This window comes from Ursus maritimus, unplaced genomic scaffold, assembly GCF_017311325.1.
Source record: "Ursus maritimus isolate PB19 unplaced genomic scaffold, ASM1731132v1 scaffold_14, whole genome shotgun sequence".
Taxonomy (NCBI): Eukaryota; Metazoa; Chordata; class Mammalia; order Carnivora; family Ursidae; genus Ursus; species Ursus maritimus.
In genome coordinates, this window is record NW_024423786.1 from 46213616 (window position 1) to 46230273 (window position 16658).

General features: G+C 47.4%; 1 protein-coding gene across 9 annotated transcripts in view; it reads right to left on the reverse strand.

Annotated features, from left to right (window-relative positions):
• The window catches only part of LOC103677173 (cytochrome P450 4F3), a 20007-nt gene extending 3349 nt beyond the window's left edge, over nucleotides 1-16658 (reverse strand). The window contains exons 1-8 of one of the 9 annotated variants that reach the window (XM_040629131.1): nucleotides 16503-16658; nucleotides 15946-16144; nucleotides 13854-13998; nucleotides 11851-11995; nucleotides 10742-10815; nucleotides 10521-10648; nucleotides 8586-8707; nucleotides 7555-7825 (exon numbers count right to left, since the gene is read on the reverse strand). In XM_040629131.1, the coding sequence (XP_040485065.1) occupies nucleotides 7555-7825; nucleotides 8586-8707; nucleotides 10521-10648; nucleotides 10742-10815; nucleotides 11851-11995; nucleotides 13854-13998; nucleotides 15946-16143 (1083 nt within the window). In that variant the 5' untranslated portion in view covers nucleotide 16144; nucleotides 16503-16658. Of the gene's footprint in view, nucleotides 1-7554; nucleotides 7826-8585; nucleotides 8708-10520; nucleotides 10649-10741; nucleotides 10816-11850; nucleotides 11996-13853; nucleotides 13999-14022; nucleotides 14202-15945; nucleotides 16291-16419 lie in introns of those variants that run through there. The other 8 variants (XM_040629129.1, XR_005834595.1, XM_040629132.1 and 5 more) reach the window with 8 other exon arrangements.

Here is a 16658-nt window from a genome sequence, read left to right on the forward strand (position 1 = left end):
CTTTCCCTCCTGCTTTGTCCCTGGGAACAGAAATCAATGATCCATGAACATTTTCACATTTCTACATGATGAAGACTTTCCGGAAAAAAGTTACTGACAACCTGCATTACAGGAGATTGAATGACAACTTCCTTTGGAAGATAGAGATTGAGCATTGCTCCAGAGCCATTTGCTCACATTCTAGGAGAGTAAATCCAGAGATTCCTCATCTCCCCTGGCGAAAAGCCAACAGAAGCTGTAGACTCTGCCTTCTCCATGAAGAGGACTTCTTTGTCCTTCCAAACTCTCTCTCTCTCTCTCTCTCTCTCTCTCTCTCTCACACACACACACACACACACACAGAAGAAGGGGCAGCTGTGTCAGCAGTCCTTCATAAGTTCCAAGATTCATAATGTAGAGTTGCCTCTCCTGTGATGGATGTATGGTGTGTGGACAGATTAAAGCATCATGTAACTCTCAGAAGAATTTTAGAATGAAGAACCATGCCCACAATTTTACTCTGGCTATCCTTACTTCTGTGAGCAATAATTGGGCTTCTCTGATCTAGGGTTCTGATATATAAACACACACACACACACACACACACACACACACACACATGACGACCTCATTAAGTAGAATAAAATCTCAGGCCCTTCACAGTTTCAGACTTAACAGTCCCCTGCAGACTGCATTCTACATGGTCATCTCTAAAACATATCCCTAATCCATTCCTCCCTTCCTCAAGCAACTTCCATGGCTCCCCAGTACCCTCTGGATCAAGTCTAAGTTCTTCAATCTGAAATTTGAAATCAAGGTTGGGGAGTTAAGATGGCAGAGGAGTAGGGGACCCCTTTTTCAGCCGGTCCCCTGAGTTGAGCTGGATAGGTACCAGACCAGCCTGAACATCCATGGAATCAGCCTGAGACGCAGGTAGATACATCTGGATCTCTACAAATGAACATCTCCAGCGCTGAGTATTGAGGTAAGAAGTGGGGAGCCATGAAGCCGCGCACAGATATCGGAAGATAAACTGAAGGGGGAGGGAACCGCCCCGTTCGGGCGCCGGGAAGCAGTAGCCACCTGCATGGGGGAGCGGGCGGACTCGCAGACGGCACCCACCCACAAGAGAACAGACTGAGACTGTGAGCTGGGAGCGCACACCACCAGACTGCTCACGGAACTCCGGTGTGCTCACTGGAACCAGACTGAGACTGGGAGATCCGGGAGCGTGCGGGGGCGGCTGGCGGCTGGTGGTGTTAGAAACACAAAGAACAGAGATGCGACGGCCCTGGAGGTGAGGGCTGGGACACTGGGTGTGGGGCTCATATCCCCGGACGCTGCAGGGTTGAGCAGCACCAACAGTAACAGAGTTAAAGTGGCCAGAACACCAGTGGAGAACAGTCTGCAATCCCTCTGTTCTGAGACAGAGGCTGAGATTCAGCCACTGCTGCTCTGACTCTCAGAAGAGGCACAGCAAACCACCAGGGAAATCCGTCCGAGAACAAAAGCCTGGAAATGCCGGCTCACAGTGTGCCCATCCCCATCCCCCCTCGCAGGGGACACAGAGACTCTACCCAAACAGGGTTGCCTATCAGCGTGGCAGGCCCCTCCCCCAGAAGACAGGCTGAAAAATCAAGAAGCCCACATCCCGGGGCGCCTGGGTGGCACAGTCCTTAAGTGTCTGTCTTCGGCTCAGGGCATGATCCTGGCGTTCCAGAATTGAGTCCCTCATCGGGCTCCTCCACTGGGAGCCTGCTTCTTCCTCTCCCACTCCCCTGCTTGTGTTCCCTCTCTTGGTGGCTGTCTCTCTGTCACATAAATAAATAAAATCTTAAAAAAAAAAAAGAAGCCCACATCCCTAAGATCCCTATAAAACAAGGGCACACGGCCTGGGTCCCGGTCAATAATTTGGGCTCTGGACAACCCCACAACCTCTCCTCATCAGAATGACAAGAAGGAGAAGTCCCACCCAGCAAAGAAAAGACAATGAGTCTGTGGCCTCTGCCACAGAACTAATGGATATGGATATAACCAAATTATCAGAAATGGAATTCAGAGTAACAATGGTCAAGATGATGTGTAGACTTGAAAAAAGTATTAACGAAAATGTTAATGAGAATATAGAATCTCTAAGGGTGGAAATGAGAGCGAATTTGGCAGAAATTAAAAATTCTATGAACCAAATGCAGTCAAAACTAGAGTCTCTGACGGCCATGGTGAACGAGGCAGAAGAATGAATCGGCGAATTGGAGGATGGATTAGTAGAAGAAAAAGCTAAAATAGAATCTGGACTCAAAAAAATCCACACATAGGAATGTAGGTTATGGGGGATTACTGACTCAATGAAACGTTCCAATATCAGAATCATCAGCATCCCCAAGGGGGTGGAGAAAAACAGAGGTCTAGAAGAGATATCTGAACAAATTGCAGCTGAAAACTTCCCTAATCTAGCAGGGAAACAAACATACGTGTCCAAGAGGCAGAGAGGACCCCTCCCAAGCTCAACCACGACAAACCTACACCACATCACATCATAGTGCAATTCGCAAATATTAGATCCAAGGATACAGTATTAAAAGAACATGCAGCCAAGGATCCTTTATCCAGCAAGGCTGTCATTCAGAATTGATGGAGAAATAAAGACATTTCAGAATCGCCAGTCACTAACCAATTTCGTAACCATGAAACCAGCCCTACAGGAGATATTACGGGGGGTTCTATAAAAGTAAAAAGGCCCCAAGAGTGATACAGAACAGAAAGTCACAGCCAATACAAACAAAGACTTTACTGGCAACATGGCATCATTAAAATCATATCTCTCAGTAATCAGTCTTAATGTAAATGGTTTGAACCATCCCATAAAACGCCACAGGGTTGCAGATTGGATAAAAAGAAATGACCCATCCATTTGCTGTCTACAAGAGACTCATTTCGAACCCAAAGATGCATTCAGACTGAGAGTAAGGGGATGGAGTACCATCTTTCACGCAAATGGACCTCAAAAGAAAGCTGGGGTAGCAATTCTCATATCAGATAAATTGGATTTTAAACTACAGACTATAGTTAGAGATGCAGAAGGGCACTATATTATTCTTAAGGGAAGTATTCAACAAGTGGATATGACAATTATAAATATATATGCCCCCAACAGGGGAGCAGCAAGATACACAAGCCAACTCTTAACCAGAATAAAGAGACATATAAATAAAAATACATTAATAGTAGGGGACCTCAACACTCCACTCTCAGAAATAGACAGAACACCCTGGCAAAAACTAAGCAAAGAATCAAAGGCTTTGAATGCCATACTCGACGAGTTGGACCTCATAGATATATATAGAACACTACACCCCAGAACCAAAGAATACTCATTCTATTCTAATGCCCATGGAACATTCTCAAGAATAGACCATGTTCTGGGACACAAAACAGGTCTCAACCGATACCAAAAGATTGAAATTATCCCCTGCATATTCTCAGACCACAACGCTCTGAAATTGGAACTCAACCACAAGGAAAAATTTGGAAGAAACTCAAACACTTGGAGACTAAGAACCATCCTGCTCAGGAATGACTCGATAAACCAGGAAATCAAAAATCAAATTAAACAATTTATGGAGACCAATGAGAATGAAAATACAACAGTCCAAAACCTATGGGATACTGCAAAGGCAGTCCTAAGGGGGAAATACATAGCCATCCAAGCCTCACTCAAAAGAATAGAAAAATCTAAAATGCAGTTTTTATATTCTCACCTCAAGAAGCTGGAACAGCAACAGAGGGACAGGCCTAATCCACGCACGAGGAAGCAGTTGACCAAAATTAGAGCTGAAATCAATCAAGCAGAAACCAGAAGTACAGTAGAGCAGATCAACAGGACTAGAAGCTGGTTCTTTGAGAGAATCAATAAAATTGACAGACCACTGGCAAGACTTATCCAAAAGAAAAGAGAAAGGACCCAGATTATTAAAATTATGAATGAAAAAGGAGAGGTCACGACGAACACCATTGAAATTGGAAGGATTATTAGAAATTTTTATCAACAGCTATATGCCAATAAACTAAGCAATCTGGAAGAGATGGAATCCTTCCTGGAAACCTATAAACTACCAAGATTGAAACAGGAAGAAATTGATTTCTTAAACAGGCCAATTAATTATGAAGAAATTGAGTCAGTGATAAACAACCTTCCAAATAACAAAACTCCAGGCCCGGACGGTTTTCCTGGGGAATTCTACCAAACATTCAAAGAAGAAATAATACCTATTCTCCTAAAGCTATTTCAAAAAATAGAAACAGAAGGAAAGCTACCAAACTCATTCTATGAGGCCAATATTACCTTGATCCCCAAACCAGGCAAAGACCCCCTCAAAAAGGAGAATTACAGACCGATTTCCCTAATGAATATGGACGCCAAAATCCTCAACAAGATCCTGGCTAATAGAATCCAACTGTACATTAAAAGGATTATCCATCATGACCAAGTGGGATTCATACCTGGGATGCAAGCGTGGTTCAACATTCGCAAATCAATCAGCGTGATACATCATATCAACAAGACAAGACTCAGGAACCATATAATCCTCTCAATTGATGCTGAAAAAGCATTTGACAAAATACAGCATCCTTTCCTGATTAAAACCCTTCAGAGTGTAGGGATAGAGGGTACATTTCTCAATCTCATAAAAGCCATCTATGAAAAGCCTACAGCAAATATTATTCTCAGTGGGGAAAAGCTGGAAGCCTTTCCCTTAAGATCAGGAGCACGACAAGGATGACCACTCTCACCGCTATTATTCAACATAGTACTAGAAGTACTTGAAAGAGCAATCAGACAACAAAAAGGGATAAAAGGTATCCAAATCGGCAAAGAAGAAGTCAAAATGTCTCTCTTCGCAGATGACATGATACTCTATATGGAAAACCCAAAAGAATCCACTCCCAAACTATTAGAAGTTATAGAGCAATTCAGTAATGTGGCGGGATACAAAATCAATGCTCAGAAATCAGTTGCATTTCTATACACGAATAATGAGACTGAAGAAAGAGAAATTATGGAATCTATCCCATTTACAATAGCACCAAAAACCAGACGTTACCTTGGAATTAACTTAACCAGAGATATAAAAGATCTATATTCTAGAAACTATAAATCACTCTTGAAAGACATTGAGGAAGACACAAAAAGATGGAAAAATATTCCATGCTCATGGATCAGAAGAATTAACATAGTTAAAATGTCCATGCTACCCAGAGCAATCTACACTTTCAATGCTATCCCGATCAAAATACCGAGGACATTTTTCAAAGAACTGGAACAAATAGTCCTTAAATGTGTATGGAACCAGAAATGGCCCCGAATCACAAAGGAACTGTTGAAAAGGAGAAACAAAGCTGGGAGCATCACAATGTGGGGTTTCGAGCTGTACTACAAAGCTGTGATCACAAAGACAGCATGGTACTGGCACAAAAACAGACACATAGACCAATGGAACAGAATAGAGAACCCAGAAATGGAGCCTCGGCTCTTTGGGTAACTAAACTTTGATAAAGCATGAAAAAACATCCGGTGGAAAAAAGGACGTCTTTTCAATAAATGGTGCTGGGAAAATTGGACAGCTACATGCAAAAGAATGAAACTTGACCACTCTCTCACACCATACACAAAAATAAGCTCCAAATGGATGAAAGACCTCGATGTGAGACAGGAATCCATCAAAATCCTAGAGGAGAACATAGGCAGCAACCTATATGACATCAGCCAAAGTAACCTTTTTCATGACACATCTCCAAAGGCAAGAGAAACAAAAGATAAAATGAACTTGTGGGACTTCACTAAGATAAAAAGTTTCTGCACAGCCAAGGAAACAGTCAGAAAAACTAAGAGGCAGCCCACGGAATGGGAGAAGATATTTGCAAATGACACTACAGATAAAGGACTGGTATCCAAGATCTACAAAGAACTTCTCAAACTCAATACACGAGAAACAAATAAACAAATCAAAAAATGGGCAGAAGATATGAACAGACACTTTTCCAATGAAGACATACAAATGGCTAACAGACACATGAAAAAATGTTCAAAATCATTAGCCATCAAGGAAATTCAAATCAAAACCACACTGAGATACCACCTTAAGCCAGTTAGAATGGCAAAAATAGACAAGGCAAGAAACAACAATTGTTGGAGAGGATGTGGAGAAAGGGGATCCCTCCTACATTGTTGGTGGGAATGAAAGTTGGTTAGCAGCATTGTCCACAATAGCCAAAGCGTGGAAGGAACCGAGATGCCCTTCAACAGATGACTGGATTAAGAAGTTATGGTCCATTTCTTTATCCCTTTCTTCCTCTACAGAACTTCCTAGTTCTTATGTTCCATAGATGAGAGAAATCATATGATAAAGAAAGGGGAGTAATCAGAAGGGGGAATGAAGCATGAGAGACTATGGACTATGAGAAACAAACTGAAGGCCTCAGAGGGGAGGGGGGTGGGGGAATGGGATAGACCGGTGATGGGTAGTAAGGAGGGCACGTATTGCATGGTGCACTGGGTGTTATACGCAACTAATGAATCATCGAACTTTACATCAGAAACCGGGAATGTACTGTATGGTGACGTACATAATATAATAAAAAAACATTTAAAAAAAGAAAAAAAAAGAAGTTGTGGTCCATATATACAATGGAATATTACTCAGCTATCAGAAAGAACGAATTCTCAACATTTGCTGCACCATGGATGGCACTGGAGGAGATAATGCTAAGTGAAATAAGTCAAGCAGAGAAAGAAAATTATCATATGATTTCTCTCATCTATGGAACATAAGAACTAGGAAGATTGGTAGGGGAAGAAAGGGATAAAGAAAGGGGGGTAATCAGAAGGGGGAATGAAACATGAGAGACTATGGACTATGAGAAACAAACTGAGGACTTCAGAGGGGAGGGGGGTGGGGGAATGGGATAGACCGGTGATGGGTAGTAAGGAGGGCACGTATTGCATGGTGCACTGGGTGTTATACACAACTAATGAATCATCGAGCCTTACATCGGAAACCGGGGATGTACTGTATGGTGACTAACATAATATAATAAAAAATCAATAAAAAAAAAAAAAAGGACTATGAGAAACAAACTGGGGGCCTCAGAGGGGAGAGGGGTGGGGGAATGGGTTAGACCGGTGATGGGTAGTAAGGAGGGCACGTATTGCATGGTGCACTAGGTGTTATACACAGCTAATGAATCATCGAACTTGCATCAGAAACCAGGGATGTACTGTATAGTGACTAACATAATATAATAAAAAAAATTTTAAAAAAAGATTAGCCATTGAATAAGCAACTTTGAAATGACTTGAAATTTTATGGTTTGTATATGAAAGAAATTTAATAGAGATTTCCTCAAATTTGACAACAGTCCTACAAAGTTATATGATAATACCAATATCACGTTTAATCTGAAGGAAAATTTCTAAACTATCATTAATAAAAAACAAATTTTGATCAACAACAAAAAAAAGAAATTTGAAATCAAGGTCCATTCTACCTCTTGAATTCAGATCCCAGAGAAACCCACCTTGGTCAGCAGGAGGACATCAATGAAGTCCAAAGTCTTGGTCTTAGCCTTGGCCTGGAGAAAGTCATCAACACCCTGATCGGGGAGAGTGCGGCGCCGCTCCTGGATGACAGCATCTGTGAAGTTATGCACCAGGCGGCAGGCTCTGCGGAAGCGCTGTCCATCCGGGGTGAGGTAGTACAGGAAGTCCATGTGCACGAGGATCTGCTGATGGCGTTTTGCCACAAGGGCACTGAGATCCAAGATGGCAGCAATATATTCACTAGGCTTCCTGCAGGATGAGGACATGAAGGGATGCAACAACTCACCTCACCTGAAAACTGAGAAAACGCCTCCCACCAGAGCTGGGAGCTACCTCCCATCAGAAAACTGACCAACCAGGTGGCCCCACAGGTACATGGTGGGGATGAGCCAGGAGATGTGACTCTCCAGACTTCCTTCTCTCCCTGATTCCATTTCTGTGAGCTGTGCCCATGCCCCAGGCACCCTATCCCAGCCAAGACATTACGTTTTTCTTCTCTCTCTCCATACCATTCAGACTTTACCTTCTCTTAGTTGGTCAGTGGATCCAGGCCCCTCCCTACTCTTGCATTCAAGTTCAATACCATCCAATGTCTACACAACAATTGGTCTTCCCTAGAGTCAGATGTCCAAGAACAGCTTTGACCATGACCTTCATCTGCTCAACACCTTCCAGGCCTCCCTGCAAACTGCAGGATAAAGTTCACATGCCTTTGCCTGGATTTTGAAAGTCCTTAAGGTACAGCCCCTGCCAACCCATCCAACCTCATTCCCAAGGCAGCTCCTCACTATGGCACATGCTTTGCTCATCGTGGCCCCCTGGCCTTTATCAAACTTTTCTACCTATCCAAAAGAATCCCTCTTTCTCTTTCCCTTCCTTGTCCTTTAACGTCTAGCTCTGATCCATTACATCCAGGAAGTCCTTTCTAATTCTACTGAGAAGTCCTCCCTTCCCCATCCACTCCTTTGGGCCTATGGCTTATGTTCCCATGCCCAGGGCAGAGACTCACTCCTGGCAATTGCTGTCAAAACTGAAGACACATTTCTGCAGACTATCCAGGGTCATGAGGCTGATGTGTTCAAACATGTCCAGATGGGTGCTGCCCTCTGACACCAGGCGCTTCCATTTGGCCTGGGAAGAGAAGGAGGCAGAGCGGGGGATGGAAACTGCCTCCCCTGAAGCCCTCCCCAACACCAACCAACAAGATGGAATCCCCCAGACCCAGCCTTCTGGCCCCAGGCACACATCCCCAAGGAGGACCAAGCTTGGGTAGAAGTAGAGCCTGTTACTATTAAGACCCATGGCTGAGAGTCAAGAGATTTGAGTTCAAATCCTGGCTCTGCCTCATATACTATATGTGCCTTTGGTCAACTCATTGCCCTCTCTGGGCTTCACCTGCCAAAACTTCAGTAACAGTGAAGACGACTTGTCTGGTGTCAAATAAACCAGGTTGGAATGCCAGCTCCACTTATGAGCTCACATGCTAGCTGTGTGTGTGGGCAAGCTCCCTAGCCTCATTTTAATCACCTCTAATGGATAGGATTAACTCTGCCTCATAGAAAATCAAATGACACACCATATGTCATGGTATGTGCACATCCTTTCTAGCAATAGTAAGTGCTTAATGTTAGCTTTCATCATTTTCATTGTTATAAGTTAAGAAAAAGTCCTTTTTTGAGAAAGGTAGTCCATGGGCCCTGAGTACCCATGCACATTCTTGCTGGTATGCCCCCCAAAATGCAAGGCCTTTATGTTCTATACTTGAGCTATTTCTCTGAGTTGTGTTTGAAGGATACCCTTGAAGGAGAAGGTAAGGTTTCCCCCTGAACAAATGACAGGCTTTCTTCAAATTTCAAAAAAAGACAAAGAGTCCCTAAACCTAGTTACGCCTCCCCTGTCATGCAACATACTGCATAAGCATTGAAGCCCACCTGTGTTATCCTCATGGGATTTGGTGACTTAGAACACAAATCAAGAAACAACTGTGCTTATTGCACCATGAGTAATCAACTATCGTTTGTCTCTGACACAGGAGTCTCCTGTCTTCTGCAAGAATCCACAAAACAATAACAATCTCACTCCTCAGCTTGCAAGTGCAAAAAAACCCCAGGCACTTTACAAAGCCCCCACCTCCACTTCTTCACTTCCCTATATCCATACCCTCTGCAATGTGATTTTTCAGCACTTTCCATTAAGAGATGGAGCCTCGTTCACTACCTTTCGATTCTACGCTGGCCTTTTGCCTTACTTTGACCAATAGACCATGGTGAAAATGATGAAGTGATCTCCCTAAACCTAGATCTCAAGAAGCATTGTAGCTTCCTCTCATTTTCTTGGAACCCTGCCTCAGCAACATGGACAAGCCTGAGATGCCTTCTGGAGGGAGAGAATCACATAAAAGGAAGTTCAGTTGTCCAAGCTGAGACTATCCTAGATCAGCCTGCAGCCAGACAAACCCCAAACATGTGAGAGCCCAGATCTGCAAAGTATATACCTGACCACAGCGTGTCACAGATACATGTGACCCCATCCATGTCCAGAAGAGCCAGCCAATTGACTCACAGACTTGTTAGCAGTAATAAACCCTCACTGTGTGAGACCAATGAGCTTGGAAGGGGCTCATTAATTCAGTAATAACTACTGTGTGATGTTCATGGATATTCAACTGTGTCTCATGTTCCAAGGCTTCTTTGCAAGGGAAACATAGAAACTAACACCTTCTGGGCACCTACTATGTGCGAGGAACCTGACTATACTACATTATCTTGAACACTCTGAAACGTGGAGACCATTATTCCCATTTTACAGCTGAGAAATTGAGACTCAGAGAGCAAGAGCAATGACCCCAAAGCTAACCTAGAAGAGCCAGTATTCCAGGCAAGATGTCACAGAGGCCTCATCACCCCCAAGGCTTCAGATGGGACCCTGGGTTCAAGAGACTCACATGCATGATATTCACGCTGCCGTTGAAAATCTTCACATAGGGCTTCAGGATGTTGAAGTGGAAGGCAGGTGTCAGCATGTGGCGGTGGCTGCTCCATTTGTCACCAGCACTCAACAGAAGCCCATCCCCTAGTAGAGGCAGCCATGAGGTGTGGGCAAGGGCAGTGCCTTCCCCTGGGCTCCCAAGGTTGTCCCCAGTCCCCTTTACCCACACTTACTCACCCAGCCAGGGCTTCAGAAAGCTGTAAAAGACCTTGTCCTTGGGTGCAATGGCAGCTGACATGAAGGAGGACCATCAGGGTTCATAAGAGGGGAAGGGTAAGTGCTTTGGGCTTGGGGGTAGAAGCTCCCACCAGGGGTCTGCACACCTCCTCCAAGCCCAGCATAGCAGGAATGGGAACAAGGGCAGAGGAAACAGAAAGGAGTAGGGAGGTGAGGGGGGAGACCAGACCAGGCTGCAGCACAGAGCAGAACAAAGGCAGAGCCTGCAGACACACCCCCCATGCACTTAGATGCACCCTAACATGGCACAGCTCCTACCTGGTCCAACATGTTCAAACCACCCAAACACTAATCAGCACTCCAAAAAATGCCTTTACAGGGACCTAGAACACCTCATGTGTCCCAGAGCCCTCTGACATCTCCTGCAAAAGCTGACATGGCCCCACCATGCATTAACATGTCCTGACATGAAACAACGTGCGTAACACACATTGACAGGACACAACATGCTCTGACATGGACCCAAAGACAACCTGACACAACCTCAGTGTGACCCACAGGTTGTCCGACAGGACTGAAATATGACCCCACTAAGTGTGACACAGACATATCCTAAGACCTGCCCTGGACAAGACTCACATAAGGCCTCAGCATTTCCCAGAACTCTGGGTCACGGACCTCAGACAAACCCCACACATGGCCCAGACATGACCAACAGGAGAACTGGACATCTCAAATGGCATCTCGGACAAAAACCAGACAGACCCCACACATGCCACAGCCAAGCCCCAGCCATGACTAAGGGCATCTTCACTTGATCTCAGGTGTAACTATATACCAGGTATAACCAAGCATAATGCATACCAGCTGTAACCACAAGGCAGGTGGAAACATAAATGTGACCAGACATGGTCATACAGTAGACATTGCATAATCACAACCTAGGCGTGAGCACACATGACTGCAGGTCTGGCAGGTTGGGGTGCAGGTGAGACAGAGACCATGGCATCTCTGCCACAGCCCCTCCTATCTGCAACTGGGTCACCAGCCAAGCTGGAAGCAGCACAGAGACCTCAGCAGGGACTAAGCCGTGGTCATGGTGTGTCTACCTGGAGCAAAGAGCACAGGCTTGATGCAGGTGGGGTGGAAGATGCGGATGACTGCGTGCCAGGGACCCACCCACCAGCAGCACACATCCCCATAGGTGCTTGCCAGGTCCTGTGTGTACAGGAGACCTTCCTCTGAGCTCTGAATCTGGAGAAGAACAAAGAGGACCCAATTCACACTCCTTCTAGGTGGCCGCAGGATAGAAGGACTTGCAGGGCAAAGACCCAAATCTGAGCCCCATGAATCCCCTCCAGCAGCCCAGTCTCTTCCTGGGATCCCTCCCCAGACCATCCATATGACAATTGGGGTCCCCTGGTTACAAAACCAAAAAGGGTCTTTCCCCATTTTGGATCCCAAACACCACGTTCACCTTGCTTCTCTTCATCCTCATTTTCCAAATAAGACAACTGAGGCTCTGAACAATGAAGTCACTTGCCTACAATCTCCCAGGTACTGAGTGCATTCCTGAGATCTAAGGCCAGGTCTGTCTGAACCCAGAGCCTCTGTTCTTAGCCATTGAGCTGCTTTCAGCCCCAAAACAATAGTTCTGAGAACCTACGCTTGCCAAAACCAGACAATCAGATCGACAGTGATTGAATGAAAAACTGGGGCACTTGGGTGGCTCAGTCAGTTGAGCCTCTGCCTTCAGCTCAGGTCATGATCCTGGGGCCCTTGGATTGAGTCCCACATCCAGCTCCCCGCTCAGCAGGGAGTCTGCTTCTCCCTTTCTCCCTGCCCCTTCCACCTGCTCAGACAGTCTCTCTCTCCCTCTCTCTCTCTCTCTCTCTCTCTCAAATACATAAAATCTTCTTAATTAATTAATTAAAAATTGACTCTGAGATGCAGGCCAGGAAATTAAAGGGAATTCTGCAACTTTTCCTAGTACTGTTGGGAATAAGCTGACTTTTCCACTGAGGTTGAGCCTCTGGAACTCATCTTTACAAGAATGAGAATGAAGCTATCACAGCGGAAAACAGAACCAAAAAAATAAATAAATAAAAACAGATTTTGATGATGTTGTTTGAGACCTGGATCCAGCCATGCCTGAAGACAACATCCCTGGGCTTCACTGCAAATAAGTTTCCTTTCTTTGATTAGACCACATAGGGTCGAGTTTCCACCACTCACAACTGAAAGAGACCTTGGCAGCCCGAGAGAACTGGGGGCCTTCCCAGAGTCACCCAGAATTTGGGTGTCAAAGCCAAGGTCTCTATTGGATGTTGCCCATTCCCCTGCTCAGTGTGGTGTGTCTGGAGGTGGAAGAAGCAGAAGAAAAGGGAAGGAGCCAGGCTGGGGTGGGGTCTCCTCAGGCAGATTCCTGGGGCCTGGAGGAGGAGGGCAATGAACTTGCAGTGGACAAGCTGTAGGACAGGGTGGAAGGAAACAAACCACCAGAATGTCTGTGGCTGTCACAGAAATAGCAGCCCAGGTACTGCACCACCTGCCAACCCTCATTGCTCTGGCCCTAGGGATGGGTGGGAGTGAGGCCAGGCCCAGCAGGGGACCTCAGATGCTATGCATGCCCACAGCATCACCCTGCCTTTTGCTTTAAATTTTTTTTGGTCTTGTCACAGACCGAGGTCCAGTAACTCCTCCCCCAGGAAGTCTTCCAGCCTGCCCCAGCAGAGGCCTTGACTCTCCTCTGGGCTGCCACAGTCATCTCCCTCTGGCCAATTCCACACCTCACCAGTTTGGGGGTCTCTCTGTCTAGATCCATCTCTTCAGGATTGGGGGTTCCTCGAGGACAGAGCCTTGCAGTGAGGCCTCTTGGGGCCCCAGTGGTGCCAAGAACACCAGGGTGGGGGCGGGAGAGCAGACAGCAGTGGAGGGAGGAGAGGGTGAGAAGGGGGGTGATGAATAGAAGAAGGGAAGAGGAAGATGGCTGAGAGAGAAGGGGGAGGAGAGGCCAGGGACCTGCAGGGGCTGCAGGGAAGCTTGGAGATGGAGGGGTTGGAACCCCTGGGGTGTGTCAAGGGGCCCACCACCACAAGGTCTGCATGAGTACCTGAGGCGCTGGTGACACTCCGGACCATGTCGGGGTGGCACAAAACGACCAGGGGCAGCGTGAGGCCCATCCACAACTTAAACCCCTGGGGGTAGGTGGCCACCAGCTGAGTTAGGACCCTCAAGCCCTGCTCCGTGGGGGGGATCTATAAGCAAGAAAGGGTCGTCACCTCCCCAGAGGAACCATGGCAGGTCCCCCTGCAGTCTCTACAGTGTAGAGTATCCAGATTCTGCATGGATGGAGGGAATCTCTGCTTCCTCCTGCTCCTTCCCTCTGGGGATGATGGGTCCTGGAGGCCTCTCCACGTCCCAAGGGTGCATCCAAGATGAGAGGGAGAAGACATGCTCTCTGCCCAAGGAGAAGCCGACCTTGGTTTGAGAAGTGGGATTTTCTGCTCCTGGGAGTGGTTCCAGCCTCAGCGAGGTCCCCATGGTTGAGGTTTGTGAGCAACAGGTGGACTCGACTCGTACTGGGGCTCATTCTCACACCCTGTCACATCCTGACCAGTCCATACAGCCCCCAGCTCCTCACATGGTGAAGGGTCTGCAGACCTTCCAGTGCTGGCAGACCCCAGGGGACAGATGTGATCTCTACCCGTCAGTCAGGAGGGCAGCTAATACCTATGAGCCCCTACTGCCTTCTAGGCTGTGCATAGAGCATCCTGTCTGTCTGTCTGTCTGTCTATCATCTATCTATCTATCTATCTCTTCCTATCAATCTCCCCTGAACTCATGGACTCTGATCAGTTGTGCCCTTTGCAAATGAGGACACCAGGCCACAGCCCCCAATTGGAGAACTGGGGGCAGGGTTAGCTCCTGGGGACATATCCTCTCCAGTCCCTCTCCAGACTCCAGGATGCCCCATCCTGGCTGACAAATACTCTCAGGTGCTCCAGACAGGTGGACAGAAGGCATTTTCACCTTTTTGCTGCCCCCTGCTCCCCAGGGACCCTGAGGCACTTGATGAGGTTGGCCCAGAGAGGGAGAGTGATTCAGCCAAGCTCACATAGCACAAGAAACTAGAGGAGAGAAGAGTGACCCAGACCAGCCTCCATGGCCAAGACCTGGAGGGGGAGTGGGAGCAGTAACTTGACAACATTCCTGCAACCCCAAGGGTTTCTTAAGAACATTGCAAGGCCCAGAATCTCAGGCAACCTTCACAATTAGCCTCGGGAAAGCCCCCCATTCCGACCTTAGATATAATAAGCAGTAAAATCACAGGAAGTCCTTCCCACAGCCGTGGTCCTCTTCCTGGCAGTTAAGGTGAGCTGTGCTCAGCCCTGAGCCTGCTTTGGGTTGGTAGGAGCTAGCTGCTCATCCTTTGACCTTGACCATGGCAGGTGATGGCAAGTTTACCATCTATGTCATCAAACACTTACTTGGAGTGTCTGTTATAGGCCAGCCCCTGGATGGGCACTCTAGTGTCTGCTCCCCAGAGAACTATCTAGTTGGAAAGGTGGAAGATAAGTAACTGGAAAATTAATTCTTTAATTAACCATGAGAAGACCCACATCAAAAGTCAACATCTGGGGTGCAGGAGAGGGATCAAGGAAAGCTTCTGCAAGGAGAAGTGAGTGGTTAACTTTATTCAGGTTGGGTAATGGGCCCATTGGGACATCTTAGCAGGGAAGAGGAAGCTATCCTGGGGAGGGGTGTGAGTGGGAAGCTTGACCCCTGTGTGTCAGGGTGGGGAGGTCATAGCTAATGCCTGTAGGCAAGTGAACAGACACAAGGGAATGGTCCACGAAGGGAGTGAACCCTGGACAGGCCCCTGAGAATCTCTCCAGGGTAGCCATGGGCCCTGGGAACCACAGGACTGTGCTTATGCAGCCCGCCATGGGAGCCCCTCAGAGGGACATTAATGTAGGAAGAAGGCAGGAACTGGGTACAAACAGGCTAAAACTGGAAGAACAAAAATGTGCAAATGGTCTGGGATGGCAGAGTGGAAGACTGAGTGAGTAAAGAGGGGCTCCACTAGCCTCCCTGTTTCTCCCCTGACCCAGACCTCAGCCCAACCCCTGAGCCCCATTCCTGACCCTTCAGGAAGTCCATCCATGCTGATACCCCAGACCTGTCCTCCCACCCACACTCACCAGGCCCACGTGACCCCAAAGCCAGTTCCGCTTCGGGGGCTGCGGGAAGCACCGGAGACGGCAGCAGATGTCATACAAGCTATAGCTCCAGGCCAGGATGCGGGCCAGCAGCCAGGTGGCCCCAGCCAGCAGCAGGAGCAGCCATGGAGAGGCTGCCAGCTGCCCCAGTCCCAGCCAGGACAGGCTCAGCTGTGACATCCTGGGCAGAGCGGATAGAGGGTGAGCTCCTGAGACCCAGGAATGGGGCAGAAATGTGAGATCCCTGGACTGCTCACAAACAGAGGGAGAGGCCACAGGATGGGAGGGACAGCGACAGGGAGGGGCAGGGACGGTGAGTCCTGGGAACTGGACAAATGGTGTGGGGGGCGAATGGGGGAGGAGGATCAGGAGAATTCCATAGGAAGAGGCAGAGTGAGAGGGAGAAACAGAGAGAGAGTGAGAGATATTTAACTACCCACTGGTACCCCTTCTTACCCTGGGACAGCCGCTCCCTGGAGCCACCCCCACCTTGGACAGCATCCTTCCCCACCCTGGGGCCAGGACATCCAGCCTGGTACCTTCAGTCAGGAACAGCTTAGCCATACAACCTCCTCTCTTCTCTTGGGAAGTCTTTGCCTCTGGCCCCTGACCCAGGGGACAAGGCTGCAGAGGCCAGTCTAAGCCAGCCAATCCCCGCCTGCCTGCTTACCTCCTCCCCACCTGGCAATGGCCCA